This window comes from Plodia interpunctella, chromosome 1 (genome assembly GCF_027563975.2).
Source record: "Plodia interpunctella isolate USDA-ARS_2022_Savannah chromosome 1, ilPloInte3.2, whole genome shotgun sequence".
NCBI lineage: Eukaryota > Metazoa > Arthropoda > Insecta > Lepidoptera > Pyralidae > Plodia > Plodia interpunctella.
The window spans coordinates 10,645,595-10,658,880 of NC_071294.1; the positions used below are offsets into that span (position 1 = coordinate 10,645,595).

The window sequence follows — 13,286 nt, forward strand, 5'->3', positions numbered from 1 at the left end:
TTTTAAATAGATAGTGATTTCAGAGGAAGGTTTATATACATATATGTAACATACATAATATTGCACTCGTACGAAGCCGGGGTGGGTCGCTATTTATAAATAAAATTAAATCAGACATTATGTAATTCAGTCGCTTTTTATAAATAAAATTAAGTCACATAATAATATGTCATGCAATGAAACAAATAAATGAAACACACGATGAATTATCTTCGATATCGTCAAGAACGCTTATTGCAGCATTCTCAGACAAGGCTCCCTGCCCGAGGCGTCCCGGCGTCCGGAGCCGGTCAGCCTGCAGCAGCTGCACGCGCCCACGCAGAAGCCCCCCCCTCCCCCCGACGACATGGAGCCGCAGAACATTTCATTCATAGGCAACGCCGAAGACGACGCTCTAAGACAAGGAATCAACAGACTGAACATTTCATCCGGAACGAGGACGTACAGAATCCCCTCGCCGACCCGACCTTCTTTAAACCGAAATTCCTTCCAACAAATGGACGAGGAAAGTGAAAAGAACGAAAAAGGATTTTATATCTCGTTCGATAACGACCAGCCTAAAAGACCAAAGCCGCCGTTGAGGGCTAAAAGGGGGTCTCCCAAGAAGGAGAGGTCCTTCGATACGCCGGACAGGAGTCCTGAGAACACGTGGAGTGAGAGGCTGGCGCCCGCGGAGGAACCTTTCGTGGTGCACAGGTGAGTTTTCGTAGACTTAAATGTCATGTCGGATGCCTTTGGACAACTTGGAATTAAATCTGGTTCAGGTAGGTTCAGTTGTTATTTTTAGAATTAGTGATTTTAAAAACTCTGTTTTAATTGTTAATACCTCCTCCTATTTAGATACCGCTAACCTACTTCAGAATACTCTGGACAAATATATCTAAACCCGTGCCTAATATCGAAAAAAAATGAAAAAAAAAATCATCTTATAAAAAGAACTGAAATTCCCCCATTTTGATTTATTTTAACCGATGTTGTTTCTTAATGTACTTTTATTTTCATTTTCATTATATTTTGGCTACGATTATAATTGGAGTTTCGCAAGTCTTGTCTCTAGTTTCTGCCTACCCCGTAAGGGATATGTACGACGTACGTGATACTGCATATCATCTAGTAATCTTGTCTAAACTGTCCTTCCTACTCCATAGAAGAACCTGAAATGAAGTCAATAACAGGGCAATGCTGAAGCCTCAGCCCACTTACCGATCCAAATTAACATAGGTAATTTGTCTGCCATTTTGATTCGAAAAGATGACTGAATATATGATAATGAATGATAATTTTGCGAAACAGGAGCTCAGAGACGGAGAACAGCCGCGCTAGTGACGTTTCCTCGCGAACAGAAACGACAACTAGAGACAGGCCTCGGGCCGCCAACGAACCCGCGGCTTTGGTCATCGGGGAACTCACGCCGGATCCGGTAACTAATTGATTCTTTATTTTTTTTATTTTATTTTTCTGTCAGCCACTTACAAAAAAAAAGTTGTACTTCATTTCAGCTCACACTCAGAACTTTTGGAATCGTAGTCGGGTCCGCTTGCCCCAAATTCTTAGCCTTTATTAACGGGATTTTCCTTTTGTCGCTAATTAAAAAATTTGATGAAAAAAGGAAACATTTTAATTTGGTTATTACCTTTTGTGCTCATGTATTTGTCCTCATGAGAGTGAATAAAATATGTTATTTCTTAAAAAAAAAAACAATGATATTCCGAAATATTTTTCGCATTACCTATTTATTACATATTTATTTATTAATCCCACCCATATAAATAAATCATTATTTTTAAAACATGTTCGTTGTCCTTCATGATGGGGGCTAAATGGAAGAAAAATAGCTGTTGGCTCCCGTAGGGCAAAGTAGAATGACATTTTGTCCGTACATACATTATACATCAAATTTTTTTATAACAATCATTAATGATGAACGTAAAATGAATCGAAAATAGCACGTGTGTCCTAATATGTCCACATTAGTTTCCTGACAAGTCTCCTCCTCTTCCAGAACTCAGCGGAGGAGATGGAGCGGAAGAAAGAGCGCATAATGCTGCTGTCCCTCCAGCGACGGCAGCGAGCGGACGAGGCGCGGGCGCGGGCGGAGACAGCCGCGGCCGCGAGGCGCGCGCGGCTCGAGGCCGCCGCAGACCTCAAGCTCGCCAGGAAGGAGGAGCAGGCCAGAAGAAGGGAGGCCATTCTGCACCAGTACAAGTTGAAGAAGGCTATCGAGGAGGCCGAGCGAGAGGTCAGTTGATTGGTGTTTATATTATTGGTCTCAAAGTTAGTAGAAAAGTCATATTGCATCAGTATAGGCTCACAATTGAACTGACTGTTAGAGAAGTGTGTATCGCATAATAGTGCTGTAGAAGGAAGGAGGCGAGCCAGGGAGGGGCGGTGGCTGAACTCAACATGGCGAGGAAAAATAGAGGTAATTCTACAGCAGTACAGGCTGAAGAAGGTTATCGAAGAGGTTGAATAAAAGGTAATGTTTAGTTAAATTTATAGTATTATTGAGGCTCTATAATGCTTCACACGCCAGCAAAGTCGTTGTGATTGAAATTACGATAGTTGAAGAAAGGCGATACAGCCAAGATCTTCCCTTTATGATGATCGAGAATAACATAACATTTCGCGCTGTAAACTATCTGTTTGGCCTTTAGCTAAGCCGATGACCTCGTGCCGGACGAGTCTCATTAGTATGAGTACGTACGAGTATATCGAAACCACACTCGATTCCAGGGCAAAACGTTCGACAAATCCGAGTTCATGGAGAGCTTGAAAGGCGGCCCCTCCCCGGCGGGCGGCGGGGGCGCAGGGGGCGCTGGGGGCGCGGCGCCCCCGGCGCGGCGGGTCGCGCGCCCGGCGCCCCGCGCGCGCCCCAAGACCATCCACGTGGACAGCGGGGCGCTGCACGCGGCCGAGGGCATGCGACAGCCCTCCGCCACCAACCTCGCGGGTGAGCCTCTACATTCACATTATATAATAACTAATGTTCATTTATTTCAGATCACATTGATGGAAGACAGAAAAGAGATGCCCCCATTTTTTTATTTAACAATAAAAAAATATGTGGACTTACGCCATGTGGCATTCTCTATCAGTTAAAATAAGACTTAAAAAGATTGTGTCATACTGTCATTTCCATAACAGTCGATAACGCGGAGACGTGGGGGCAACGTTTACGTCTAAAGTATATGTCGCTGTGCAAGATTATTCGAATAAACTTATTCGTGATCTACAAATTTCTAGACGGTTTTTCCCTCTATAAATTGGTAGTTACTAAATACTTCCACTAAGGTATCAATTCCGGAAATTCCAGATATGAGTTCAAAATACTTCACTATCACTTTACAACTGACACAAAACTCAATACAAAACATTATACATTCCTGTCAATAGATGTTTTGTTGTTTGTGTCTATAATTTTGCACTATACATGTTTTTTTCCCTACTTTTTGATGTTTCTAGTGTTTAGAATGTGTAAAAATGTGTTCCCCTTTTTATTCGCACTAATTGTTGTAAAGCTTGTCCTCCAAGTTTTCTTTGTCTATGTCATTTTGTTGCTTACATTTTTTATTCCTATGCTATGATGTTACGAATGGCGTGCCGCAATATATTATTAAATTAAGATAAAACTAAATTTTGTTGATAGTAGATATTTTATATACTTATGTTATGATGTTAGAAAGTATACAATTTATTTAAAGTATTATTTACTTGAAAATTTTTTTAGATTGCTGGTTTTTTACATTTTCCCCTGAATCAGCGGAATAATCGCGGAACATGTTTTCAATGCCTAGATTTTTAAAAGTCTGATGTTCCAGCCAATGCCTCATTTTTGATTCCTATCAGGCTAGATGAGGTCAAACACACTCAAATCGATAATAATAACAATAAATATATATTTCTGAAATTTTCTAAAAATAATTTCGTAATTTGCGATAGCGCGATATGTAAAAATTATGTTACTATTATTTTTTGTAGACGATAAATCATTTCAATTTATTCCAATTATCAAATATAAACATGTTGCTATGCAAATAAATATGCTATAATTTGAAGGTATGAATTAGTTTGGCTGCACAGCAGTTGTTTCGGTGATAGTTTACCATCATTATGACTCGCTTGCTCAGTCCTTTATAAAACAAAAAATATTGCGGCTGCCATTCCCCGCACGCTAACGCTCCGTGTTGTCCAGCCGCGAGCAGCATGCGGCGCGACTACTACCGCGGCTCACAGGACAGCTTGGCCGAGCGCGCGGGCCTGTACAGGGGTGAGTACGATGTGTTCTATACTTATACCTAGTTATGTGTATCCCAAAAAAAAAAGCGGAAAATTTCTGGAAAAAAAAAAAGAAATCTCGGGATGTCTGCTGACCGTTTTCAAAACACCTCGAAATTTTAGAAAATGCCATATTGCTGTTTAAACCCGTTTCAAAAGTTTCTTTACGCCTTTTTAAGGCTTAAAATATTTTAAAATTATCGTTGGACGTGATCATTCTGACTTGAATATTGAAATCTGTATAGCGATGCTATAACGGAGAGAGGATGTGTGCTGTCCTGTCCTGTGTATCACATATTGTATTATATGTATGTATGATATACGTTGAATTACTAGTATACGTAAGTATTTACAATGTAATATTATATAATGATAAATAAATCAATACATTACATAAAGTCAACAAGACCCAAGTCAGTAAATGTACTACTTTACCAACATCGTCGAAAACTGCATCGATAAAAACAGATTTAGTCACAGAGGCAGGTTAGAATTCAGCCTATTTTAAACTTACAGGTTTGAACATCTCAGAGATGAAATGTCTAATGTATAGATTCATGGCGGCCTCGTGTACCGGTAAACAAAATTGATAATAAGGCTGTTCGTTCATTTTAAGGCTGGTCGTTCATTGCACTGACGCTCGCCAAACTTGTCATTACGTCATGATTTCCTTAACAGGTATGCATCAAACAATGGGCATAGATTTTTGGCCACTATTCGTGTAATGAATATTTTAGTCGTACTATTTTCTCAAAATGGCTGCAACTGTTTTATATGAAATGTAATGGGTTGACGAATCAAACTTTGCTTGACGATCTTAATAAAAATATAATTAGTTAATTCTAAACACTAAGATATCATTTTTTTAACGTGTTGAAAAAAAAATTACGTCTTAGTGTTTAGACATAAGTTTATTGTGTTTTAGTAAATTTAAACATTGTTATGTTTAAATCTGATAAAATAAATACGATATCTCAAACAAAACCTAACAAAGTTTGTTATGATGTCACCACTTACATTTATAATAAAATTGTGTCTGTTAATTTGTGAAAGTCGCAGTCGGCTAAAACAACTGAAGCCTTAGTTTTATATTATTTTAATTTAAAAAAAAAAATAGGTCACCATAAACATATTGGACTCGAATTCTTTGCACGCTGAAATCGTACGAGTTTCTGCCGGGACCATAAAAAGCCATGCTTATCGAAAACAAATGAATTGTGCAAAACAAAAAAAAAAAAAGAATGTTTACCTTTTAAAGCACAATCTATGCATGTTTGTTGCATGTCCACTGAACATTATTCTTTAGTTAGTTTTTGTCCAAACTATATTCATTACACTCACACACTGTCAAAACTGTCAACATTAACTGGTTTCACACACACACGTCTAGAGAATGAACTTCACAGGGTCACATGAAATGTTTCAGATAATTTTAAGTACGTATGTGTTCATTTCTATTTTCCTAATTGAATACCATAAAAGTTACACTTCTATTAACCTGATCTAATTAGGTACCTAATTATATATGTTGGTATCTTGGTTCTTAAATCCCATTTGGTGAATAAACTTTAATATAGGAAGACATGGAATCATTGTACAGTTCTTTCAGATTTTAATATCCATAACAGTTTATTTTTTATAGGTATATGATGTCTTGGACTATCTACTGTTTTGAAGTATATAAGCTTAGTAGTGTTGTAAGAAAAATGTCTGAACGGACTGTTACACTGATTCATGTACTTAATATTACTTATATCTTCTATTCATGTATAATCCAATAAAGGCGGGAGCTTTGTGTAAAAAAAATCTTTCTTTAATTTATTTGTCATTCCCAATGAGTTATTTTAGTTTTTCTCCCACTAGATTTCGCTAGTTGATTTAGATAAAATTACTGACAACACTGTTAGAGAGATTGGACAAAAAATATACATTTGTAATTTACTTGATAGTTTCCAGGTTTGAAATCACCGGATTAACTGTACTTGTCATTCCATTTTGGACAACTCTCATGCAAATACAGTTTTCTTTATTAATATAGTTAGAACTAAGTCTACTGCCGACTTCCAAAGCGCAGGTGAAGAAGAAGCGGCGCAACATACTTTACTGCAGCCTTTTCTCCAAAGATGTCAATTAACAATAACTGTAGGTCTTACGGGTATCACTACATAGCATAGAACAAATTTGCTTCCCGCTGTCTGCCTGCCCTGTATGGTTAGATCTTTAAAACTACGCCACGTATTTTGATGTGGGGTTTTTAATTGATAGTTTTATTGCTGATGAAGATTTAGGTGTATAATTATTATGGTATTACCCGAGCGAAGGCGGGCCGGGCCGCTGTAACGCTTAAAACGATCTTGAAACAAAGCTCTCGCCTCCCCCTCTGGTACAGCGTAGTGTTACATATTGTCCCCTGGCGTTGTAGTGACCCCGGTAGAGTCTCCGGTGGACGACCGCGGCGTGTCCCCCGGCTCCTCCGCGCTCGGCCGCCGCGGCTCCTGCAAGACTTCCAGAGGTGAGTCCGCGTTTGTGGTGGATGCGGTGCCCCCGGATGTTTGGCCAATGCCTCGTTTGTCAAAAATCATTCAGATTGCTTTAGTGTGGTATTTTACTTCATTTCCTTGTCCAATGCATGTTGTACAAAGTTTGACAGTTTTCCTGTGAGTTGACCTTGAAATTTGTCTGGTGTTTTGATTCTTATTGCTATTACTTCTATTACCTAGTGATATTACAGATAGTTCTGTGTATATATCAACAGTAAATATATCGATTTTTCGTTGACATTGAACCAAGGAATTTGATATTTGTATCACATTTAGCTCCAAAGTGTCTTTGAAATGTCATCACCATTATCAATAAACTCTGCTGACGCAAATGACTTTAATGAGTCTTTAAATGGTCTATTCATGAAAACTATCAAACCATAATGGTAATTTTAAAAAACCATGAGTTTATGTACGAAATTCGAGGCATTCGCTACAAACGTGTCGAGCGGAGACACCCTAGCTTAGCGCATCACTAACAACGCTACGCTTAGCTATGTCGGCTGCTCGTGAATGACTACAAAAATAATTATTTAAATGTTTTCAAATCATAGATCATCACTTATGCCACACAGCTCTGAACTGTTAAGACGACGTTAATTGTAAATTTAGCTGTAAAGCGACCGCTGTAGATATAATTTACATTGACAAGCTATAGCTGACAACAAGCTGTCCGCTAATTGGTTGCAATGTAAAGTATGTCTACAGATGGCCCCTTAAAGGTCACTTTTCAATGAACGACATCTTGCCGGTTGGGAGGTGCAGTATGAGTGATTTATTATCTTGCGAAATCTTTCGAGACACTATCCATTGTTTTTTTGTTGGTCATTTACAAGTAGCTGTGATGATGGGTAACTGTAGAATAAACTGAATTAATTTATCAACAACATTATAAACTAGTTGAATTTATTTTGTTTATTCTTTGAAATGAGATAGGTTACCCACCATACAAGTTGTTATACAAGTTGTTCAGGGAAGATTAGATATCTGGAACAAATGTTAAGATATTTTATTTTCCCTGTTTGAGGTTGAGTTTTGCAACTTTTCTTTTAGATATAAGTTGCACAAAGTCAGCTTGTTTTGACCCTAACTTAAAAAATAATAAACAAAAAATCCCCTGCAGTAAGATCAAGTCAAACTTGATAATACTCAATATTCAGACATGGTTTTATGGTAACATGGCTCAGTATCCAAAAAACGCTTCTTTGAAACTTGTTTGTAGTCGCTTCGATTTATTTATTGTATCATCAATTACTTTCAACTATTTGTGTATGATTTCAGCATCGCATAGAATAGACACCTGCAAAATTTACGCTTGATACCTTATTTGGCCATAGTAGTTTGTACTAAAGTGAGAGGTTTTTCGCAAACGCTTTTTCCAAATTTCCGCTCTAGACCTTCCGCGTATTAGTACAATCGGTTCCTATGTACATTGACTGAAATCATTATTAAATGCGGTAATAGTATTAATTTTGTTTGCCATAATGATAAATCATGGATTGAATAAACAAAACCTGCTTGTGTGACGATGCATGCTATTTCTCGCGTCGCGTGCGCCTGTCACATACAAATGGCGTGTTGCATGGGAGTGGCGTGTTGACTGACGGAAACATTTCAGAGCGTGTGAATGAGGAACCTCAGTCGGCCCGTGGAAGGTCTAAGTATTCCACTTACCAGAGTAACTTTAAGGCGGGAAGGAAGTCTAGCTCTCTTATGAACTTGTGCGGTAAGAGTTTATGAACCACGATACGCTTCACTCACGTTGGTATGCGGGAGAGCTTGTGGCGTTGGGTTACTTTCCGTTGCTGGCAGCCTCTGGCGGCTGTCTGGACGCGAGTTCTGTGCATTTCATCGTAAACACTATTATTATTATTTACCTTAACACTATTGTTATTAGTTTGTATTTACCTTCATTTGTTATTTAACTATACATAACACAGTAGTGCAAGTTAATAAGTGGATTGGTACAACGAAAATAAAAAAATACCAATGCACTGTACAAATGCAATGATCTTTTGGATATAATTTAACTAAATAAAATGTAATAACACTAACTTGAACCACTGGATTTTTGGGTTTATTTTCATTGTTTCTCGGTGTTTGTATTCTTTGTTTCTCATTGTATTTGTGTTTGTTGTTTTAAAATGTTATTGTTGAAAGTACACTTGGGTATACCACGGTTTAGTTAAGCCTTCGATTTTTCGACAATAAATCAATTCAAATCAACAACATTACAGGACAATGTAAATACAACACACATGGTACCACAGAACTCGTTAGTCTTGACAATATCGCCGGCTGTATCTTTCGTCTTGTCCACTTTTGTTTCTTTGGTCATCGGCAATATAATATGTATATACATTATATTTAGTTAGGTTGTGGTTTATTTTGCTCAGCAGCCGCATAGTACGGATAACGCATGTTCTTTATTTCTGGTGTTGGTGTGACATCGTCTCGATTTCACCTCTTGTATTACTCTGTACTGAATGTTTAAATATTATTTTAATTTGTGATTTATCAGACAATTCTATTTTATACTTTTGAAGAACCTACTACACCTTTTTTTATTTTTTAGATATTTAATTTAGAATTCAATTTATAGCTTTTTTGTAAACCTTAAAAGGGCCACGCTTATAAACGTATAAGATGTAGATTCGTAGTGACAATACAATGAATTTGGTACCGAGTAAGTAGCAAAGGTATATAATGCTATATAAAAAACTATTATTACAGATATTATCTTAGAAAAATATAATGTTATGTATTTATGCGTAAAATACAAAATGTAGCGGCTTCTTCTGTTCAGTTTCGCATTTTAGTTGGCTTAGCAGTAGTTGCGGTGTTTTTCACATTTGGTATTTTACGCCCACGTAATTAGTCTACAATAAGATTTATTTATTTAATAATATTCTTTACTAATTTTAATGTTATGCTAGTCATAGTAACCGTCTAATTACCTAAGTAACTAACTGGAGATGTACTTCTACTGGGTAAATGTCTGGGATATTTCCAGATTTGTGAGGGTATTTGTTTATGTTCTATGTTTTTAAGTTGTATTTTGGATATTTATTCTATTACATCATAATTTAAAATAACAATATTTGATACAAATTGTGGGAAGCCAGCAAGTAACATAATTTGTTTATATTAGACCACATAGGTTTCCAGTAATGAAAAAAAATTAGATTTTACATTTTTTTTGTCATAAAAAATAGGTTAGAAATTTAAGTCTTAAAAAGTAGCCAAACAATGGTGAGAGCCACCATGCATGGATATCCTGCCTGTAGACTCGGGGTTGGGACGCGCGACGCCGCCGCGCCGCGCCGCGTCCCCGGGGCTCCGCACGCTGGGCTCGCCCGCCTCGGGCCCGGGGTCACTGCCCGGGGCCATCGGCAAGCGGCGCCAGCCGCAGCACCACGACGATAACTCGGACGTCTCCTCCACACATTCCAGCATTATGGATTATTCTGGTGAGTTTTCCCCTAATGTTTCTCACCTTTTACTCTTCGATTTGACAGGCATTGTGCCAAGAGATGGATGGATTTGCGATACTTCTAGACTTGTGCCTAAATAATCCCATTGATAAGTTAAAATTCATAACGTGTCGCGGGCATTTTTGCTATGCCCACGATATGCATAAATAAGTTTGAGAAACATTAAGGTTTCTCATAAGTAATTTGTTTTTACTACATGTACCCATAAATATAAGTACTTGTTAACAAAAATATGTTCTACACAAATCCCTTATCGTTCTAGCAAGCGAACGGAGTCAACGCAAAGGTTCTAACCATAATAATATTGTCTTTGTGTCTATGTCGGTAGTTAGTTTACACGTACAATAAGATAACTTAACGGACACGGTAACTTATGAACATCCTATTTTAGCGATGTCATGCCAACACAAGTAAAATATTTTAAAACACCGAAATAATGTGTTAATGTGACATTAACCTGTATTTACCTTTGAACTTGAAATTAAAATGCTACCTTACGACAAATATGTAATAAAAATACAGGATAATGTCCAACAATCATTCGACACATAGTTTGAAATTAGTGATAAAATATAAATACGTGTAATATGTATAAGGCATGGTTTGCGATTTTGAGCATTTTGATCTAACAACGGAGTTGCATTGACGCTTCTGACATTAGCTTGCTCACGAGATGTGACGATAACACACAGATCATGGCACGTCTAACCACTGCATCTGTCATCATTCCATACTTCATCGAGCGAAATCTTGAATTGTATTAAAGTACACAAACACTATAAAAATGTACATACAGAATTGCCACATAATCAAATTTATTGGAATATTTCTGAAATAAAGAAAGTTAAATTTCTCACTTTCCAGATACAGTGTTTCTCAGTCAGTATAAAAATTTATTAAAAAAGCAAAGAAAGAGATAGCTGAAATTTAAACTAGACTTTGATTTAAAAGAAATTATTAAAACTTGAAACCATAGATAGCAACGCACTAGAGGGTGTATGACGCACATACCATAGACTTATTCAAAGTTTAGATTAGAAATAACACAATTAACCTACAATTACAGGTCCTCGGTTATACAAACAGCCCACAACAAAATCCAATCGAGGCATCATGTTGAACGCGGTGGAATACTGTGTGTTCCCGGGAGCTGTGAACGCTGAAGCGAAAAGGAGAGTTTTAGAAGAAATCGCGCGGTCTGAAAGCAAGCACTTCCTAGTTTTGTTCAGGGACGCGGGCTGTCAATTCAGAGCGCTGTATTCTTATTGTCCTGATTCGGAACAAGTCACGAAGTTGTATGGAACGGGGCCTAAGCACGTAAACGATAGGATGTTTGACAAATTCTTCAAGTAAGTATTCTGTTTATTTATATACTAAATACACAGACACTATGTACTATAACAGGTCGTTGAAAGGGCAAGCGACACTACCTCATTTACATACAATAACGCGCTTGTGTCGCGCACTTCTAACTTAGTCAAATGGTTTCCGATCAATGTCTGCTTACAGTAGTAAGTATTTTCACTTTTAATATCATAATTACTACGCCGGTTGCTAGGTTAACAAAGTTTATTTAAATCTGGCTCCACAGCACACAGTGTTTTCCAACAAAATCAACAAAATCGTCTACACAAAAATATTGCTTCAGTTCATTCATCATGCTTCATTTTTGCTTACATCAACAATGTTTTTACTTTCAGTGGCTGGCGGAAAACCTATCATCCGTCATTTTCTTTTCTAGAGAAAAAAGTTTTGTCCACAGCCTGTGTAAATAAATATTTCAAAATACTTTCGTTGCAGACCGGCTTAATACAATTTACCGCGACACTGCATCTGTATGTAATATCCTGTTGCAGATACAACTCGGGCAGCAAGTGTTTCTCGCAGGTGCACACGAAGCACCTGACGGTGACGATCGACGCGTTCACGATCCACAACTCGCTGTGGCAGGGCAAGAAGGTGCAGCTGCCCAGTAAGAAGGACATGGCGCTCGTCATCTAACGCTAGTCTAGTCGCCGCCGGCACTCGAGTCAAACCCTCTTCGGTTACGCTAGTAGGGCAATAGTGCCAGTGTCCATTTTAATTAGTGCATTTCCTGGACCCGAGCTGTGTTAGTTATTTTCGCTTGTTTAAGTGACGTCAGTTTCGCCGCGCCGTCGAACAGTCACGATCGGCGCCTGTGTCATATTGTACAGTTAGGAATGATAGGGAGAGAATCGAATATTTTATTTCCCGTTAGCTTTGATTTGTCCGGGTTATTTGTGATCATGTTGAGTTGTGCCCGCGTTGCGTTGTAATTTATTCCTCGTGTCGAGCCGTGCTGTGGCGTCGTGATGACGTCACCGGCGCAGCGTCGGGGCGCTTGTTGACGTATGTGTGCGTTGCCGGTTTAGATCGATATTCGAATCGTGCTACTCAGTGTATAAACGCAATGTTTGCCATATGTATTAGTGAGATGGTCGATACGTTCCAAATTGTCTCAAATTTTATTAACAGCCAAACTGTCGGATGTCTGGTCGTATAATTAGTTCACTAAATTTTGATGTAAACTATTCTCACGTTAACAAGTTCACAAACTAACGTTGCTTATTTGTTGTAATATTAACTCGTTAGTAATTATTTCAATTTGACTGGAGTAAGATTAAGGTTATTACGTGTTTAACTGACCCTCATTTAATGTTATTTTCATTTCCATTTTTTTACCGCTTGTATAGCTAAAATAAGACGAGGCACATTTTACGTGGTAATTGTACTGCCTTATCCTGTAAATAATTGTTTTTTGTATACAGCTATTTATTAAAAGAACGTTGAACGAGAATTGATGAATATCATTTTTTCATTGTTTAATGATTGATCATCAATAATATACTACCGATAGTATATGGTATGCAAATATATTGTATTATTAAAAAGCATAACGAAATAATATTGAATTTCATATTATTTGGTGGTTTGATTTCTTCGTCCCTTTTCTGAT

At 37.7% G+C, this 13,286-nt stretch overlaps 1 protein-coding gene across 23 annotated transcripts in view; it reads left to right on the plus strand.

Moving 5' to 3' along the window:
* LOC128671071 (patronin-like) overlaps positions 1-13,252 on the plus strand; it is a 64,879-nt gene extending 51,627 nt beyond the window's left edge. For 9 of the 23 annotated variants that reach the window (XM_053747255.1, XM_053747213.1, XM_053747365.1 and 6 more), the window contains 12 exons: positions 250-696; positions 1,294-1,420; positions 2,003-2,239; positions 2,734-2,950; positions 4,193-4,267; positions 4,792-4,851; positions 6,698-6,787; positions 8,434-8,541; positions 10,103-10,285; positions 10,572-10,595; positions 11,376-11,658; positions 12,166-13,252. In XM_053747255.1, the coding sequence (XP_053603230.1) occupies positions 250-696; positions 1,294-1,420; positions 2,003-2,239; positions 2,734-2,950; positions 4,193-4,267; positions 4,792-4,851; positions 6,698-6,787; positions 8,434-8,541; positions 10,103-10,285; positions 10,572-10,595; positions 11,376-11,658; positions 12,166-12,310 (1,996 nt within the window). In that variant the 3' untranslated portion in view covers positions 12,311-13,252. The remainder of the gene's footprint in view (positions 1-249; positions 697-1,293; positions 1,421-2,002; positions 2,240-2,733; positions 2,951-4,192; positions 4,268-4,791; positions 4,852-6,697; positions 6,788-8,433; positions 8,542-10,102; positions 10,286-10,571; positions 10,596-11,375; positions 11,659-12,165) is intronic. The other 14 variants (XM_053747274.1, XM_053747407.1, XM_053747303.1 and 11 more) reach the window with 13 other exon arrangements.
* Positions 13,253-13,286: the final 34 nt, after the last annotated feature.